General features: G+C 45.3%; 1 protein-coding gene across 1 annotated transcript; it reads left to right on the top strand.

Moving 5' to 3' along the window:
* Positions 1-10,924: 10,924 nt before the first annotated feature.
* Positions 10,925-12,147, top strand: LOC149228768 (uncharacterized). Its single transcript, XM_089375727.1, has 2 exons — positions 10,925-11,680; positions 11,764-12,147. Exons 1-2 carry the CDS (start codon positions 11,041-11,043, stop codon positions 12,042-12,044), a joined length of 921 nt encoding a protein of 306 aa, XP_089231853.1. The 5' UTR covers positions 10,925-11,040; the 3' UTR covers positions 12,045-12,147.
* Positions 12,148-18,777: the final 6,630 nt, after the last annotated feature.

Below are 18,777 nucleotides of genomic sequence, written 5' to 3'. Positions count from 1 at the left end.
TTCGATTGGAATCAACTAGGCAGACCCCGTTTACCAGCAAGTGTACCATTCCGAATTATCGTTCAAATATATAGAATGGTCATGGCTGGTACCATCATAGATGAGGGGGCTTCTGCGAGTATCCTTTCCTCTATTGCTTGGAAAGCGCTTGGTTCGCCATCACTTTTGCCTGAGATGAGAAATCTGACAGGCATTGGTAAAGGAACCAGTCGACCTTTAGGGATCCTTCCCGATGTGCCCATAACATTGAGAGGGAAGACAATTCAAATGAACATAATGGTTGTTCAAGGACCCTTGGATTATAACCTACTCCTTGGACGAGACTATATTTATTGCATGGGAGCCATCGTCTCCTCACTCTTTAGAGTAATGTGTTTTCCGCACGAAGGAAGAGTGGTCAAGCTCGTGGACCAACTTTCATTTCCTGGATCACGCATAGCAAATAGTCATATACCATCCCTAAATGGTCTCTTCACGCAAGAAATGTCTCAATCCCCAGTCCGTCCTCCCGATGAGCGCGAGTAATTCAGAGGGATATGACTGAAACCCAGGGGGCATGCGTTCTGGTCTGCTTCGGCAGGAAAACTTTGGGTATAGGGTAGGTTTCCGCGGGAGAATATGACTAGTCTGTACCCCATCCGTCGGTGGAAGAGGGGTTATTCTAGAATAAGATTCTCTTGTCAAAGTTATGTGAGTGGCGGGCATCGTCGCTCACCTTTGTTTATCTCGGTAGACATCGCCGAAGAAGTGTTTTGTTTGCTGCGCGAATAAGACAATCTTTGGTAACCTGTAAGAGGTAGGCCTCTCCTGATAGAACAAATGTTTTGTCTGCAAATTGAGGGGTAACCTTGAAACCATATTTTATACCTGGGGGCATGCAAACCTTTTGGAGTGCAAGCAAAGAGCGATTATTTATCTGTTTTTTTGGATTAGTCGTTTCCTAACTTACATAAAGAAAGGATGTGGGGCAAAAATCTTAAAATTGCCATTTTTATGAGACATTCTTATCATATGACTGGATTAATCGAGCAGTTTTAGCACATAGTTCAAGCTCGTTAAAAAATAAACATAAGACCTGAGCAAATGTTTCCACTCGCGTTTAAGCTCGTTAAAAAATGAACTATTCCCCGGTAAATAACCACCGTGAATGAAGCATTTCAGCCATTAAAGCCTTGGTCGTGTTTGCACCGTCACCTCCACTTCTCCATTGGCCGATCATTCACCTCCATTTGATTGTTTACCCATTTTGAGGAACAGCTACGAAGAGTGATTTCGCTAGCCATCCTTATGACACTGCCGTGATTGGAAAATTCCAAGCCTTACCTGGAATCAGCTGCTACCAATTTTATCACTCGTTCCTTAAAAGACGAGTCTTCTTTAAGCTCTTTTCAACTGACTCATAAAATATGAAAAGATTGCCAAGTTTTGGCCTTCTAGCTCGTTAAAGCGACCGGAAGTGCTATCCCTCCTCTAGATTTTAATCTTTTTGGACCTGAGGGATTATTGCACAAAAAGATCAAGCGCTTGTTTTGTTCGGCTCGTTAAAACTATCGAAAATTCATCCCTTCTGTATTGTTTTATACTTTTTCGGACTTAAGGGATTAGATGACGAAAAAGGAATTTTGGAGTTACCTTTACGTACCTTTTTAGACTCTTTAAAAATGAAAAGGACCGAGTTATCTTTGTCGTTAAACTCGTTAAAAGATTAATAGCGACAAACTTGTCTTTAGACGAGAACGAGTTTCACTATTGCTAGGCTCGTTAAAACATAGCGATGGGTTTGCCCAAAGGGCAAATTATAGAACAAGCATATGTTATCCTCCTCAAGCTTGACAAAAATAAAGAGGTATTGGTCAGCAATGACTGGGAAAAATTGGGAAGAAACTCAAAGAATCTTTATTGGTAGCAAGTCGCTCTTGAACATGACATTTCCACTCCGTGCCTGAGTCAGGTTGGGTTGTTTCATTCACCGGTCACATCACCATGGTCACACCATACCATCCACCTTTGGGGTAAATGCTACCAACCCATCACATAAGTGTCGCCGACATGTTCAAGAGAAGTCATCCAGAGAATTCACCCGTGTCCCATCCACTACCATACATTATACTTCATTCTTTCATGACCGCCATCCTGAACCATATATCATCAGATCGTTTTCACCTCCATCAAAATCATTTGCTCCATTCTGTGTCATTGATGTGGGATTCATTAAGGCCCTCCTTTGATGAATCGCTTCTTGTCGACACCAGCTCATTATCCAAGAAGTTGATCTAGGAACACCCCATTCAGTACTTTGAAGCTTGCATGCCTCAATGGCAAGTTTCTCACTTCCGGCGACAAGTATACATCAAAGACCTTCGACCGAAAGATTTTGTGTGGTGTTCGACACCAAGTCCTTTATTCACACCACGTGAATTGTACTGCAGTACCTTGAGGGTCATCATCATTATCGGTGATTCCTCTCGCGCTTGTTAACAGTTTACATCATTGACTGGTAATCAAGCGATGTCTTTCCATGTTCGACTTCAAAACATTTCTCACATGGATCGACTTGTACTTCGAGTGAAGATCAGACGAGATTGAAGACCCCGAATCTAGTTTCATCCATCCGGGCTGCGATATATATTCAAGAAAATAAAAACATTGAAATGTACAGCATTGCAGCACAGATAATCATCCTACCAAAAGGATGATGGCTCTATCAGAATCATCAGTCTACCATCAGACGATTGTCTGTCCTATGTACATGAAAATGAATTTATAAAGCTGAGCATGGGAATGCCCGCCTCAGCTAGATCATGAAAATAGTATGAAGATAATGTATTGTATTGTATCTTATTACAGGTCTCCTCCCAACATTGAAAGAACTTCAGATCCTCCTAATAAAGCATTTCACCCGATAAACGACCTCATACTTTAGGGGGCAATTGTTATAGACATTTTTGTGCCTTACAGCTCTAAGCATGAAATGTCCATAAACCAAGGGATCCTAAGTCCCTAAAAGTGTTGTTCCGGCCCCTAAAGGAACAAGGTCAGCAAATTACAGCTTCTCCCAGAAGTTCTCCACAAGAAACTGCTCAGAATCAGTCAAATCAGGATCATTTTAGCTGCTCCACTAGCTAGCTGCATTGCATAGCACCCAAGTACACTAGATAGGTGCGTTGCAACGCACCTAAATGCACTACCAGGGTGCGTTGAGCAGGAAATGACAAATGGCAGTGTCATTCCGCGAGGTGGACAGATAATGGAAGCTTCTAGAATCTTCCCTAATGACACTTGCCTCACTGAGTTCGACCAAGGATGAGTAAGAGGCTCTCAGTCTCCAAGTGGAAGCAAGAACTGACAGAGAGAAGCCACTAGTCAAATCATAAGCTGACTCATCCTCTTTGCATACATCTATATATGGATCCCTCATCCCAGAGATCCTGGGGGCTGGAATTTTGTACATTGCAGAGAATTGTTGTTGGTTTTGAGATAGATATCAGAGTATTGGGTGATTTATGCTTTGTTGGAGGTGAAGAGGGGACTTCTTTGCTGGGAGGCTGATGCTGGATCAGGAATCATCGGTTGTAACTCCTCCTGGATCTTCTTATTATATCAATAAAACTATTTGAGTTTCTCCTACATGCTTGTGTATCATTGATGTTTGTTATATTTGCTGTTTAGCTTAAATCTGATCCTAAGCTATTTATGAATATAAATCCATGTCTTTGTGTAGTTTTCTTCTTCTGTGATCTTACAGGAACTTCGTGAAGTTGGGCAAGTAAGGGAGCAGGTAGCTGGAAGCTGTCAAAGAGGAGAGAGATTGGATCAAAGGACTAGCGCAAGACACAGGTTGGTTCATCCTGTTCCTCTTCGTCTATAATTCATAAAGAAGAATACGAAAGTAGTTTTCCCTGTTTGTTTCTAAGGTTACTGTCACACCTTAGTGGGATAGGGTCATTCTGAATAGAAACTTTTCCCGTTAACAAGAGGGATTACCAAACCAATCGCAAAACTGCAGAATAATTTTTACAGTACGGTAGTCAATCTTCCCAAATGTTGTTTTCAATGCATTGCGATTGATAGGGTGACAAACACAGCTTCCTATGGATAAAGGATATAGCCTATTGTGGTCTCCCAATATATACTCGACGGTAGGTGGGAGTAGAAGTCCGTACTGGCACTTGTTGTTTCAAAGGGAAGGAATCACCCAACCAAAAGTGAAAGCGACAATTACCAGGCTTTACGACGCTGGAATAGTCTCTAGCTTAGACTTATAGATGTTTTGCGTTAGGTTCCAAAGCTTTTTTATGTTCATTGAATTTAATTTACAGTTGATATTACTTAATAAATTTTCCTTTCAGGTTCACCGCGTGATGTAGATATAATTCCTAAAATGCAATCTAATATGATAAACAATCGTTTAATCTTCTCTTTGCAATGAAAATCCTAGCTATTAAAGAAAGAGAGATTATATTCTTTCAACATAGAGCAGAGAGCACACACTAGATGCACTGTCCTAAATCAAACCAACAAGCAGTATAAATTCAAATGCACATGCATGTATTCGTTTTCAGCTTTCTTAATGTGTGAATGACAAGAAGAATGCTAAGTACAAATCTAAATTATCTTTTCAAAGCAATAGTACCAAAATATTTATTTTCAAAAATGAAAGGAAGATAATGACGACCCTCGGCTATTTTGAATTGAAAACTGCTTTCGACACTTGAAAAATTACTAATTCAAATCAAATACAAGAGTAACTATATAATCAATCGTCAAGAACAATAGAATTATTTTCTTTGACTGAAAACGACACATGCGACACTTTCAAATCAGAAGACGACAGTTTGATTATGCTACTTCTTTGTAAAAGAGAACTGAAAATGGAACACAATACATAAAAACGTTCACAGTTCTTTGCACAATGGAGACTGAATGATGGAAAGGAAGGGAGTTTCCATAGTGGTATGCTGATCACAGACAGAAAAAATCCTAAATAAAGCTGAAGAGAGTGAACACAGAAACCAAAATCTGAGATCAGAAGATGTCTTGTTTGATCAGCGCACCTTTAACACACGGAAAGTGCGATGCAGCACACCTACTACACACAGGAGGTGCGATGCATCCGAATTCCCAAGAGGAGAAGGTGCGATGGTCCAGGGATGCGACTTCAACTAGGTTCCGGGTCATAGTTTGCAGCTCAGTTCAGAGATTTAGGCCGAGCAAGTGATGTACAACAAATAGAAATCACAGGGGCTGATCTAATGAGGTTACTAGAGCCACCACTAGGGAAATTAGAAGGTTTGCAACTTGATTGTTCAGTTTATAAACAAAACCCAGAGACGGAATGAAGCCAGACGATTATCCAAAACTCTTTTAGCTTCGTCTAGGAAGGGACAACGGTGGATGACGTGATTGCCTTCACACAGTTTACAAGGAAATTTACATTTCCTTTTTTGTCCAAATGCTTCCCTTTCACTAGTTGATGGTGTACTTTCAACATGATCTTCAGAGGTTGATTACACCAGGTTGTGCAAATGAGGAGACCAATCCCTTAAGATACAAGGGATGCAAGGACAATCTCGATGATAATGGTCTCCTTTGCAAATGACACATGAAGATTTAGGCTTGGATGGTGCAGTGTGTGTATTTTCACTAGACGATGCCTGGTTACCCCTTTTCGCCTTTGGTTCCTTCTTCTTCTTCTCTTTCTTCTCCTTCCCTTTCTTCTCCTTCCCTTTCTTCTCCTTCTTAGTTACTTGATTTTTGGCTTTACCAGCTTCATCAAGTGAAGAGGAAGGAGGAGAGGGAGAATCAGATGAAGTAGAAGGTTGGGGGGTAACTTTAGTATCATATATTTGTCGACTCGATTGTTCAGGAATTACGGTGTTCTAAATGACGGAGGTCGAGAAGAGCCATATTGGTAAGCCAATATTCAATCCTAGAAGTGACAATGTGGCCATATGAGGTGCCCCACATCTCCCCAAGAGGAGAAAGGACTAGGATTCCCTCTGAGGGGAAACCCTTGGTTAGTGGACTCCATTCTTCTCAACCTAAGACCAATTCAGGAATGGTGATATTATTCTGATTAAAATAAATTTTAGATGCTTTGACACAACTTATTTTTTCAATTTTTAAGAGTCGAGAAAAAACAAAAGATGACTCTAGTCACCTTCGACTTTTTATGAGCCTGAAGTGAAAAGTGCTCAGATGGACCTTTTCCTTTAAGGAGTCTGAGAAGGAACAAAAGAGACTACTCTAGAAATCTAGACAGAGGGATTACCAAACCAATCGCAAAACTGCAGAATAAGTTTTACCGTACGGTAGTCAATCTTCGCGAATGTTGTGTTCAATGCATTGCGATCGATAGCGAAGCAAACACGGCTTCCTATGGATAAAGGATATATTCTATTGTGGTCTCCCAATATATACTCGATGGTACGTGGGAGCAGAAGTCTGTACTGGCACTTGTTGTCTCAAAGAGGAGGAATCACCCAACCAAAAGTGAAAGCAACAATTATCAGGCTTTACGACGCTGGAATACGTATCTAGCCTAGACTTATAGATGTTGTGCGTTAGGTTCCAAAGCGTTTTTATGTTCATTGAATTTATTTTACAGTTGATATTACTTAAGAAATTTTCCTTTCAGGTTCACCGCATGATGTATATATAATTCGTAAAATGCAATCTAAGATGATAAAAAATCGTTTAATCTTCTCTTTGCAATGAAAATCCTAGCTATTAAAGAAAGAGAGATGATATTCTTTCAACATAGAGCAGAGAGCACACACTAGATGCACTGTCCTAAATCAAACCAACAAGCAGTATAAATGCAAATGCACATGCATGTATTTGTTTTCAGCTTTCTTAATGTGTGAATGACAAGAAGAATGCTAAGTACAAATCTAAATTATCTTTTCAAAGAAACAGTACTAAAAATTTTCTTGTCAAAAACGAAAGGAAGATAATGATGACCCTCTGCTTTTTTGAATTGAAAACTACTTTCGACACTTGAAAAATCACTAATTCAAATCAAATACAAGAGTAATTGTATAATCAATCATCAAGAACAATAGAATTATTTTCTTTGACTGAAAATGACACTTGCGACACTTTCAAATCAGAAGACGACAATTTGATTACGCTACTTCTTTGTAAAAGAGAACTGAAAATGGCACACAATACATAAAAACATTCACAGTTCTTTGCACAATGGAGATGGAATGATGGAAAGGAAGGGAGTTTCCTTAGTGGTATACTGATCACAGACAGCAAAACTCCTGAATAAAGCTGAAGAGAGTGAACACAGAAACCAAAATCTGAGATCAGAAGAGGTCTTGTCTGATCAGCGCACCTGTAACACCCGAAAAGTGTGATGCAACGCACCTACTACACACGGGAGGTGCGATGCATCACGATTCCCAAGAGGAGAAGGTGCGATGGTCCAGGGACGAGACTTCGACTAGGTTTAGTGTTGGAGAGGTAAATCCCCTCTACGGATAGAGGCGATCCCTACTAGCCCAATAGGGGTCTAGCAACAATCACACAATGCTGCCACGCATGTTCCTAGTTACAATTAAACAAGAAGTAAAGAGCACCTACTTGGATTCCTGCGCTGTCGTTGGACGAAGAGATGTCTCCTTCGCTCCTTCGCTTCGGCTGGTCACAGTCCTCCGCAATCCCCGCGAACGGACACCTGCACACACGAAGAGAAGGCAAACGCAAGCGTGAAATCTAGTAAAAGTAACTATATGCCAGTCAGAAAAGACATAATTCACATTTATCCATTGCATAAACAAACGAGAATGGAACAATAATAGCAGTCATCTATTATTAATCAGAATAGAGAAGAGTACAACCAAATTTTCTGACGTCGATAAACTTCTCAGGAGGGATCAGTCAGCATGTATCTCAAGCATTCACCTTTGAGGATGGTTCTCCCAAGACAAACAACTCTCTCTCTCTCACACAAATGTCACAAACAAACTTCCCCAAGCAATGAATCACTTCCACTCCTAACACACCAAACCTATAGCAGCAATCTGAGCACTACAAGCTCTGTACAATCCAAGCTAAGTCTAGCTAGTTCCCACTAGTTTCTAACTAGCTGCTCATGGTAATGGTGGAAGTTTATATAGGAGAAGGAGTCTCCTAAAAAGGTGGAAGGATGAGCTTATCTTCAAGGGGAGTAGTTGCAAAGGGTCGAACAGACATGCCATAGAAGGGAGTCGATATTCACAAAGCTAACAACCAAGCCTGGAGAGATCTGGAAGGCTGGTTGTTTGAACAAATTCGCCCAAACTGGATCAGCGCGGATTATATGGAGACTGCCGCGCTGTCAGCACATAACAATAACTGAACAAGTCATGTCAGCGCGGAAGAACACGGGAAAGCCGCGCTGTGCGTCATCGCGGAAAAGTGATGTTCTTCCGCGATGGCAGCGCACGAAATACACTGTGAGGCGCTGGTCATCGCGGTTATTTTAGGAACAGACGCGCTGATGCACAAAACTTTGGAAAAATGGGTTTTTAAGCCAGTTCAGGGATCAAACACTTAGTGATTGTGACTTCTGGACACAGCAGGGTGACTGACAGGAAGGCAGTGATAAATTACTGTGTAACAGATGCCCCCTAAAGCATGAAGACTGAGAGAGTGGGAGGGGTGAAATGCTTTACAACACACGCCGAACTGGAATACCGCCAGGAAGTACCGAAAAATCTTTGACAATCATATACATGCAGTCTAGGCATGGGCACAGCCATCCAAAAGACATGCGAGACTGGTCTATGGTATGGACGCAGCCACCCAGCTAAAGAGACCATAATAATGACAAGGTATGGTCGCAGCCATCCATGAAGACTCAGGTATGGGCGCAGCCATCCATCAATGAGTCATGTAATGATTATCCACAAAATCGCAACCTGGACCACAGTGAGCAAGGATCCAGGGTCTTGCGCTCCATCTCGACCCGAACAGAGTACAAGTCCACACATGTGAATACAGGGGTTGGAGTCGAACATGCATGAACATCGTCTGATTACCGGCCAATGATGAGAACCGTTAACAGACGCGAGAGGTACCACCAATAATGACAATGGCCCTCAAGGTACTATAAGTACAATCCGTGGCGTGTGAATCAATGAGCTGGTGTCGAACACCCACGGAATCATTCGATCGTAGGTCAATGATGTAAACCTTGCGTCGAACACGAGGAACCTGCCATTGAGGCATGCAGGCTCCAAGGCACCTGGAAGGAGTCGCTAAGTCACTTTCTCGGATAATGAGTTGAAGTCGACGAGAAGTGGCCTTGATCGAAGGTGGGCCATGATGATTCCCACATCATCGACATGAGACAGAGGTATAATAATTTGTGATGAGATAGCGAACGAGGTTGCATTGTGGCAGAGGACAACTTCTCTTGAACATATAACGGCACTGTAACGGATTTGGCAGTACTTGACATCAAATGAGCAGCGGATAGGATGATGACGGCAATGAACAGATGAGAGGTCAAATAGGATATCCCAAACCCATGGAGGCTAGTGAAAACGAGATGAGATGACCCCACCCAGACACGAAACAATGGAGTGCCATGTTCAAGAGTGACGTACTGCCAAGACGACTGTAATCAAAGTTCCATTTTCCCCACCTTTGCAGGCAGGTACCCCGATTATTTTTGGATGACAAGCTTGACGGGGGTAACATATGCTTGATGTGTGTCATGTTGACAATATCCGATGTCATTGAGTGTTTAACGAGCCTGACAAAGGAAAAACTCGGCTTCTTTTCTTGTTTCGAGAGTCTGAAAAGAATGCGGAAAAGGAGACTCCAGGGGGGTCCTTTTTCGTACAGTTGTGTCTCTCGAGCCCGAAAAAGTATAAAACTGTGCTCGAAAGAACCGCCCGGTCATTACAACCGAGGAGTACTTTTCATGAATAGTGTCTCCGACCGGAAAAAGTAAAAAAGTGGTCGAAGACACGTCGTTTTAGAGCCAATATCGAGTGCAAAACGACAAACACCCGGCGATCTTTTTGGTTTAACGGTCGGAAAAAGAGCTTAAAAACGACCGCCTTTCGTTCCCTTTAACGAGCTGAAAGGGAGCTCGGCCATCTTCTCTTGTTTAACGTCGGAAAAGAGCTTAGAGACGACACTTTGGGAATCACATGAATTGTGGACTGTCATGACCAAGCTGCGATACCTGTACCTGCACAGGGGCACTACCCGCATAAATCCATTCGATATATGTAAAAAAACATATTGAAACATGCTTGAAAACAGAACCAAGGCTAGTTTTATGGCTAAAAATGGTAAAAACCCAAAAAATATGGTAATTTAGGAGTTTTTACTATAAATAGGGGGGGGTAATAAGTCATTTTTACCATTTTACTATTTGGAGTGCGAAGAACGTGGAGAAGCCAAAAAGTTGACGGAGCGATTCCCAGCCCATCCGGAGACCATTTTCAGATCTGCTTCTTCCAGGTAGGTTCTCATTCCTTTGCCCTGCATTCTGGTTCATTTTAGTAGTTTTTTAACGGTTGAATGGGCCCAATTGGGCATTTTTTATTTGCATGGGTGCGCCCTCGGTCAGCGCGGAAATTGCCCACGGGGTCGTGCTGACCGAAAAATAGCCAATGTAACCAACTTCGGGTCAGCGCGGAAAAGGCGTGTTCTTCCGCGCTGACCTCGCATTTTTTACACAGAGCCGCCATTGTCATCGCGGCTGTCCCTAAAACAGCCGCGATGGCGCGGAAAAGTTTTGTTTTTTTAATAAATGAACGTAAATTTCTCCATGAAAACAATTCTGATTGGTTTTTATTGTTCATGCAGGACATCATGGCCTTTCAATGGCAAGAGAGAGTTCACGATGTAGAGGATGTGGCTGCTTGGGGAGACGTAAATTGCTGCAACGCCATGCGGGCGTGCAGATTCATGAAATTCTTCCTTACGCCGCGTCTGAGGGCCCAACATGATCTGCTGGAGCTGCTGATCAGGGCATGGAACCCGGTGGACCAAAAATTCACCATCCGTGGTCACGACATTGAGTTTGACCACATGGATATCTTTTTCTTGACTGGGTTGTCGCGCCGAGGTGCGAGGCCCATCTTGGAGGGGCAGCGACCTAGCGGCGGTACTCTGGATGACCTGATGGCTGAGGTTTGCCCGGGGGCGGTGAAAACGCGGAGTGGGAAGTGCTCGATCCCCACAGTGAGAGACATAGTGCTGCGCACCATCCTGTTCATGGTGACCCGGGCGGCAGGTAGCATGGCGAATCACGAGGCGTCCAAGACCCATCTCCTACTAGCTCTCGAGTGCCTCGAGCCTACCGTGTTTGATTGGTGCACGGCAGTGGCCAACAACATGAAGAGGCAATTGAGCAACTGCCGTCGTGGGGAGACGAAGCAGTTCGGCTATGGATCGATCCTGGTCCCGCTCATTCTGGAGCGAGTACCAGCCATGCGACTGCAGTCTATGGCTGTGGATGCCCCCAGAGATCCTCGAGAGACGAGGGCCTCACGATGGGCTCGGATTATGCCACGTGGGGGTGGCGGCCGACCACATAGCTGGGGGGCATTTTTCAGAGACTGGTTGGACCAGCAGGAGATCTTCGTACAGGATTGGCCATATGCGGGGATGGATTTCCGCAATGATCCTGACTTGGTGCTGCCTCCGGGTGAACAGTGGGATGATGCAGGTATGACACTTTTTGTCTTTTGAGTTTTGTATTGTTTTTAAAATTTTTTATGTACATGTCCTAATAAATGTCTTGTCATGCAGATGTGGGGCCTACTAGACCGATTGGCCTGGCTGCCACGGCACGGAGAGAGGGCCCGGGAGCCGGAGCTTTGGCCTTAGCCCCTCCAGGGGCCAACACACCAGAGATTGTGGCTCGCAACCTTGAGGGGTTGCTGGAGGGGGTGCCGGACTTCCAGGGGGTCGAGGAGGTTCCTGTGGAGCATCAGATCCACACAGTGGGTGTGGAACCCAGAGTGCACCGCCTTCTGAGGCGGGTGGCACGAGCGGCTGTGTACTACAGAGAGCACCATCCAGCCGATTAGTCACCTAGGTTTTATTTCCACTGTTTATTTTGAGACATTATGACTCAGATGTATTGAGATTTTGGGACATGTACTTCTATTTTTGAGCGCCTCAGTGCGCCACACGATATATATATATATACATACCGATTTTTGGATGAGTCGTTGTTACATGTGATGATGTGTTATCTTGTGTTATGCGTTTGTTCAGTACAATTTGTGATCTTATGTATGAATTTGCACGACACTCGACTCATGGATTTTATATGTTTAATGCAAGCTTAAAAACACACACGTGCAAACTATGCTTGAAATGATTTATTTACATATGCTTATGGTCTTACTATGCTGTTCTTTCCTTCCTTGTATGATGTTTATCTGTTTCGCAAATGTCTATCTAATACACGATTTGCCAATGCATCAGTCAACGTATTTAATCGTCTCGGAATATGCTGATAAGTAATGTAATCGAAATTCCGTTCTAACAATCTTACACGTAGGTACAACCTTAATATGCGCTGGTCTCTGACGGAATATCGCCTGTTGAGTTGATGGACAACCAGCTGGGAGTCCAGGTTCACCACTAGCTCTCGGATGCCGAGGTCAACTGCTTCGGCAAGTAATTCTATTACAGCACTGTACTCGGCAACGTTGTTAGTGGTACGACCTAGGCATACACCCTGCAGGTTTATCAACTCCCCGTGAGGATCGTAGATCACCCACGCTGCCGAAGACAAATTACAAGTACTACGGCAGGCACCATCAGCGAAACCAACATAAGGAGTACGAGACATCTGCGCAGGAAAGAGAAAGCATAATAAGGGGCAAAAACACGCCTTCACACCAAAGCAAAAGAAACTCATGCAGTAAAAACTCAAAAACACACGTATATACAAAGTGATTGTGAGCAGCTATGCATAGTACTTCTTCAGATACAGCCCATTTCGGGGCTTGTCAAGAGGATTTCCTTCATAATCAATCAACTCATATGCGCCCTTTTGTAAAACACGTTTCACGATGTAGGGACCTAACCACATGGATTCGAGTTTTCCTGCCCCCAGCTTATCCTTAGCTTGATCGTAGAGCAGTACTAAATCTCCCTCAGCAAAGGAACGAGGATGAATATTCTGATCGAAGTGAGCTTTGACTCTCTTCTTCTGCGCTTCGATAGCTAGAGAGGCCAAACGACGAGTCTCGTCTAACCGTTCTAGGTAAAGAAGCCGTTCCTCCACCGGAGTGGTGTTGGGAAGCAACTCGACAGCTAATTTTAATGAAGGAATTTCACATTCGACGGGAAGGGTAGCCTCCAGTCCATAGACCAGTTGAAACGGGGTGAAACCGGTGGCATCCTTCACAGAAGTCCGGTAGGCCCACAAGGCTGGGAAAAGCATTAGATGCCAGTTTGACTTGTGTGTATTGACGGTACGTTGAAGCATGGTGATCAAAACTTTGTTCACGGCTTCAAGTTGACCGTTAGATTGAGGATAGTACGGTGACGAACTATCTTGACGCAAGCCTAACTGGCTCGTTAACTCTGTCATCATATGATTTCGGAAGTGCTTTCCATGATCTGTAACAATAGCCTGAGGGACTCCGAAGCGAGTGATGATATGATTGAATAAAAACTGCGCCGCTGTGTGACCGTCTTCGTTTAATGTAGGCATTGCTTCGGCCCACTTGGTGAAATAATCCACGGCAACGATAATGTACCCATGCCCCCCGGCCGAACGAGGGTTACAGGACGTATAATCGATGCCCCATTTGGCAAATGGACCTACGGTTACGACAGGGTGCAGTGGTGCAACAGGTGCACGCATCTTCCGGTGGTAAACCTGGCATTCATGGCATGCGTGTACAGCAAGGATGCAATCCTTGAATATAGAAGGCCAGAAATAACCAGCGCGGAGGATCTTTTGAGCGGTAGCGTATCCGGACATATGGCCGCCACAAGCGCCGGAGTGGCAGTCATTCATGACTCGCTCAGCTTCCTCGAGAGTTAAGCATCGGCGAAGAATAGAATCGACGCCGAGGCGGTACAGGGTGTCGCCTAAAATGCGATACGGTTGAGCCTGATGACGTATCCGTCGTCGAGCTTCCTTTGATGTATTGGGACGAAACGAAGACGTTTGTAAATATACAATGATGTCCCCGTACCATGGGTCGAGAGTGCTGATGAGAAAGAGCGTTTCATCCGGAATTTGCTCCTCTGAATGAGATGGTGCAGACTGAGATGGTAAGGAACAGAGCAGTTCAGCAAAGACCAGTGATTTCTTAGACTTGGCGGCAGTAAATTCCAAGTCGAACTCTTGGAGGATTACGATCCACTTCGAGTATTTGCCCCCCAGCAACTGACGTGACAAAATATAGGTCATGGGGTTGCAGTCAGAGATCACGGTCGTTGTGCGCAACAGGATGTAATGACGGAAACGTTGGACGGCACAGACAGCGGCAAATGCCAACTTTTCGACATATGCATAGCGAGTCTCCGTATCGAGGAGGTTGCGACTAAGATAGTATACAACGTGCTCCGAGCCATCGTCGTCGTCTTGCACTAAAACCATGCCGATGGTGGTATCGGCAGCGGCCAGATAAAGGGTGTAGTCACGGTGGTAATTTGGAGGTCTTAGGAGCGGAGCTGAGACCAAAAGGTCTTTAAGACGCTCAAAAGATTGCTGAGCGATAGCGTCCCAATGAAAGGGCGTGTCTCGCTTTAGTAATCGCGTGAAACCCTTGGCCACCTTGGCATAATTTGGGATGAATCGTCTGAGAAAATTGGCTTTTCCCTGCAAGCTTTGTAATTGCTGTAGAGTGGCAGGGGGAGGAAGATTCACAATGGCCTCGACTTTAAGGGGATCCAAGCGGATGCCCTCTCGGGAGACGATAAACCCGAGTAGTCGGCCAGATTCCACGCAGAAGACACACTTATGCGGATTGAGTCGAATACGGTAGTGTCGACAGCGAAGGAAGATTTCGCGTAAGTGAGATGGATGGTCTTGACGTTTAGCTGAATGAGCGGGTAGGTCATCCAGGTAAGGTTGTACGATGTGTCGGATATCATGAAAAGCATACGACATCGCACGTTGGAAAGTGGCGCCGGCATTTTTGAGACCGAAAGGTAGCTTCTTGTAAGCGAAGGTGCCCCAAGGACAAATGAAAGCAGTCTTGTGCTGGTCTGCGGGGGCTATGTTGATCTGGTTGTAACCAGAGAAGCCGTCCATGAACGAATAAATTTCGCTTCCTGCGCAATCATCGATAAGCTGATCAATAAAAGGCGTAGGAAAGTTATCTTTTGGACAGGCGCGATTGATATCGCGATAGTCAACACAAACCCGAATAGTGCCCTGTTTTTTATTGACAGGAACTATATTAGATACCCATTCCGTGAGGGGAATGGCATAAATGAAACCAGCTCGAAAAAGCTTTTCAACTTCGGCCTTGATGGCTGCAGCCTTTCGAGGGTGCACTGGGCGTAAACGCTGACGAACAGGCTTAGCCCCAGGATAGGTAGGGATTTCGTGCTCCACGATACTGGGGTCAATGCCGGGCATTTCTTCGTAAGACCATGCGAAAACATCACGAAATTCACGAAATAGATCTTTGTAGATTTGAATTTCCTCAGGAGTACATGTGACTCCAATATGAATATTTTCGACAACCCCTGTTTTGACAGAGATGTCGATAGCCAAAGTCTGCGTAATGTTACCCATGTTCCCTTCCGAAGACACTTGATATAACTGGATAGGTGTTTGGAGAGGGATATGTGGGAGACATGAAGCAAACTTTCCGAGACACGTGGCCATTTCCGAATGAGGAGGGAGGAACGAAGAGCGATGGTGGTGATCTGACCAAGGGAGCTCTTCGGGAGACATAGTCTCGATAATAGCCTCGTCGGATGGGAATGATTCCTTCAGGGGGTCCGAAGTGGCCTTCTCTCCCAACCAAGGGAAGGTTTCAGGTGAATCGGGAACGCTGCCTGGAATAGCAGGTTCGGAGGTTGAAGCCGATGCAGCAACTATTTCGATGTAGTTGAGCTCGGCTGGGCTCAACGGCATCATCTCGCCCCAGGAGTCTTCTTGATTCACGGGAGGGAGAACCCATGGATCAGAATGCGTTGTGATCATGTTAACGGAGGCGAGATTTGGAGGTGGGAGGGGAAAGACTCCCATCAAGGAGGGATCTTTAAATAATCCGGCACCCACACTCTCGAGCAATTTGAAGGTATGCTCCACGAATGGTACATTCCCTTCAGAAGAGGAAGCAAAAAAGGACAGCTGGTCCACCGTGACGATTTTTCCTTGATGGGGAAAACGAACGACACGGAATAAGGAGGAAGCCACGGCTTGCATGGCATAAGTCCAGCTTCGTCCTAGAAGGAGGTTGTAAGTGAGATTAGCGTCAACGACTTCAACCTCGACTTCTACAGTTTTCCCTTCTAAAGAGATAGGTAAACGCGGGAGGATACCAAGTGGACGAGATTCTCTTCCATCGAACGCCTCTAGGGTGGTGGGAGACTGGCTCAGAGCAGGCGAACCAATAGCCTTCCAACAAGCAACCGACATGATGCAGGTTGAGGCTCCTTCATCAATGACAGTACGGTGAATCGTCTTGCCTTTGATGAGAACTTGTATAAGGAAGGCCACCTGATGAGGCAATCTCTGCGTGAAACCTTCGAGGTCAAAAGAAATTAGATCCGAATCTGCCGGGTCGATGCCACCAATTGCTGATAGCAGGGACTTCCTCTGGGAGGGGCAGCTCTGGAGGACTTCTAACGCGGACATAGCAGAGGGAGCCTGAGCTAAGTCCTCAACAATGCTATAATGCTGAGCGGCACGAGCATTGGGGTTATAAGATGACTTCCTGAGTACACCTTTGGGAGGGGGTCGGGGGATCGTCTCGGTGCTGGGCCGTTCAATGTGAAGAGGGCCAGAACTGGACGCGGGAGCGTTGGAGGGGACCTCCGGCTCCTTCCCGGCTGAAGATGGATAATCTTTCGTTCGAGTCGTAATATGGACGGGGATGGTTCCCGCCATGAATACTTGAGAACCGAACGAGGAAGAGGATTGAGAAGGGTCTGCCACCTGATGCGTCTGCTGGGATGGGAAAGGCTCTTTAAGCACGGCGGGGGACCCTGAAGCACCTTTTAAAAGCCGACTAACCTCGGACTGCCTGGGGCAGTCCTTGGTGTAGTGATCCTCCTCACAAATGAGGCAGGGATACTTAGGCTTCCGCTTGGCTCCTTCCTCGGCGGGAGGTTTAGGAGGATTCTGCTTAGGTTGTCCGGATTTTTCTTTGGCCTTTCCTTTCTTTTTGCCTTTCGAGGATTTGTCTGCCGCGGTGGACTGAACGGCATTTACCTCGGAGGTATTCCCAGGAATAGATGGGCTCTGAGAAGCATTCTCGTTAGAGGCGTTTTGTTTCTGCTTCCCAGAGTTTGCGGTTGATTTCTTACTTGATGAATTCATGGAGCCAATAACTCCATCAACAGACGTTTTCGGTGGAGCTTTGGTTTGTCCGTGCCTCGGGGCATCTGGCAAATAGTCATACAAAGTACCTGACTGAGAATATACTAAGTCGAGGTATTGAGCTCGCGCAATCGCTTGCTCTTCAGTTACACACGCCCCCATTGCAATATCTTTGGCAATTTTAGGGACAAAGGACGTGGTAAACCAGTCGGTCAGGAGTTGATCGGGAATCCAAAATTTAATCAAACGACGGCGCCTTCTCCATTCATGTATATGATCAGAGATGTGCGTTGCCGTATCCTGTTTCAGAGACGTGAGCAAATGGGTCCCAGTCTCGTACCGAATGGGTAACTGAAAATGAGTAAGAAAGGCCATAGCCAACGAGTTAAAGTCTGAAAACATACCGCGATTAAGTTCGATGTACCATTTTGCGGCTGAACCAGTGAGGGTCCTCTGGAAGAGGCGCAGTCGGATAGAATCATCAAGCCATGAGTTAGATGAACACCAAAGGTGATATGTCATTACGTGGGCTTGAGGATCCTCTCCGGCTTTGCCGTCGAACTTTGGACAGTCACCTGGTATTTTGGTCGGAACCGGTGGCCAATATGAGTTATGCAAAATAGGATCGTTTGTTAACTTGGACACATCGGGTAGTTCCAACGTAGCCAAAAATGGTAGCTGCGGGTTGAAGGACATCTGTGGCTGAGGGTTCGAGGCGGTATTAGGGTTCCACCCAGATTGGGGTTGCCCCCACGAACTTTGTCCAGACGGACCTGGCCCGAAAGGACCGGCCGCATAGGAATTTTGTCCCGATGGACCTGGTCCGAAAGGACCTGGCACATAGGGAGTTTGTCCGTAGGAGTTTTGTCCGTGTGCGGACGACTGTCCCTGTGTTTGCCCCCCAGCTCCCCATGAATTAGCAGCTTGCCCGCCAGGTTGACCATATTGATAATTTTGATAGGGAGTGACCTGTGGTTGCTGATAATTTTGGTAAGGAGCATACTGATTTTGCCCCTGGGGTTGCTGGTAGCCATGTGACTGCTGGGTCGCATACGGAGCCTGGTAGGCAGGCTGCGTTTGATATGGAGGTTGATAACCTGTTTGAGTCTGAGGCCCAGAGTACTGTCCTTGAACCGGTTGAGGTTGGACCACACGTCCCGAAGGTTGACTTGGTCGGATTCGAGATGGACCTGGTTGGCCAGCAGGATAGCCTTGCTGAACGCCAGGTTGTCCATGTGCCACCAAGGGTTGTCTTCGCGGAGCGGGTGGTCGAATTGGTTGGATAGCTGGTT

The sequence above is a fragment of the Pinus tabuliformis genome, chromosome J (genome assembly GCF_031772625.1).
Source record: "Pinus tabuliformis cultivar Carrire ecotype Pingquan chromosome J, CPIR1, whole genome shotgun sequence".
NCBI lineage: Eukaryota > Viridiplantae > Streptophyta > Pinopsida > Pinales > Pinaceae > Pinus > Pinus tabuliformis.
This window is presented reverse-complemented; position numbering and strand designations above follow the sequence as displayed.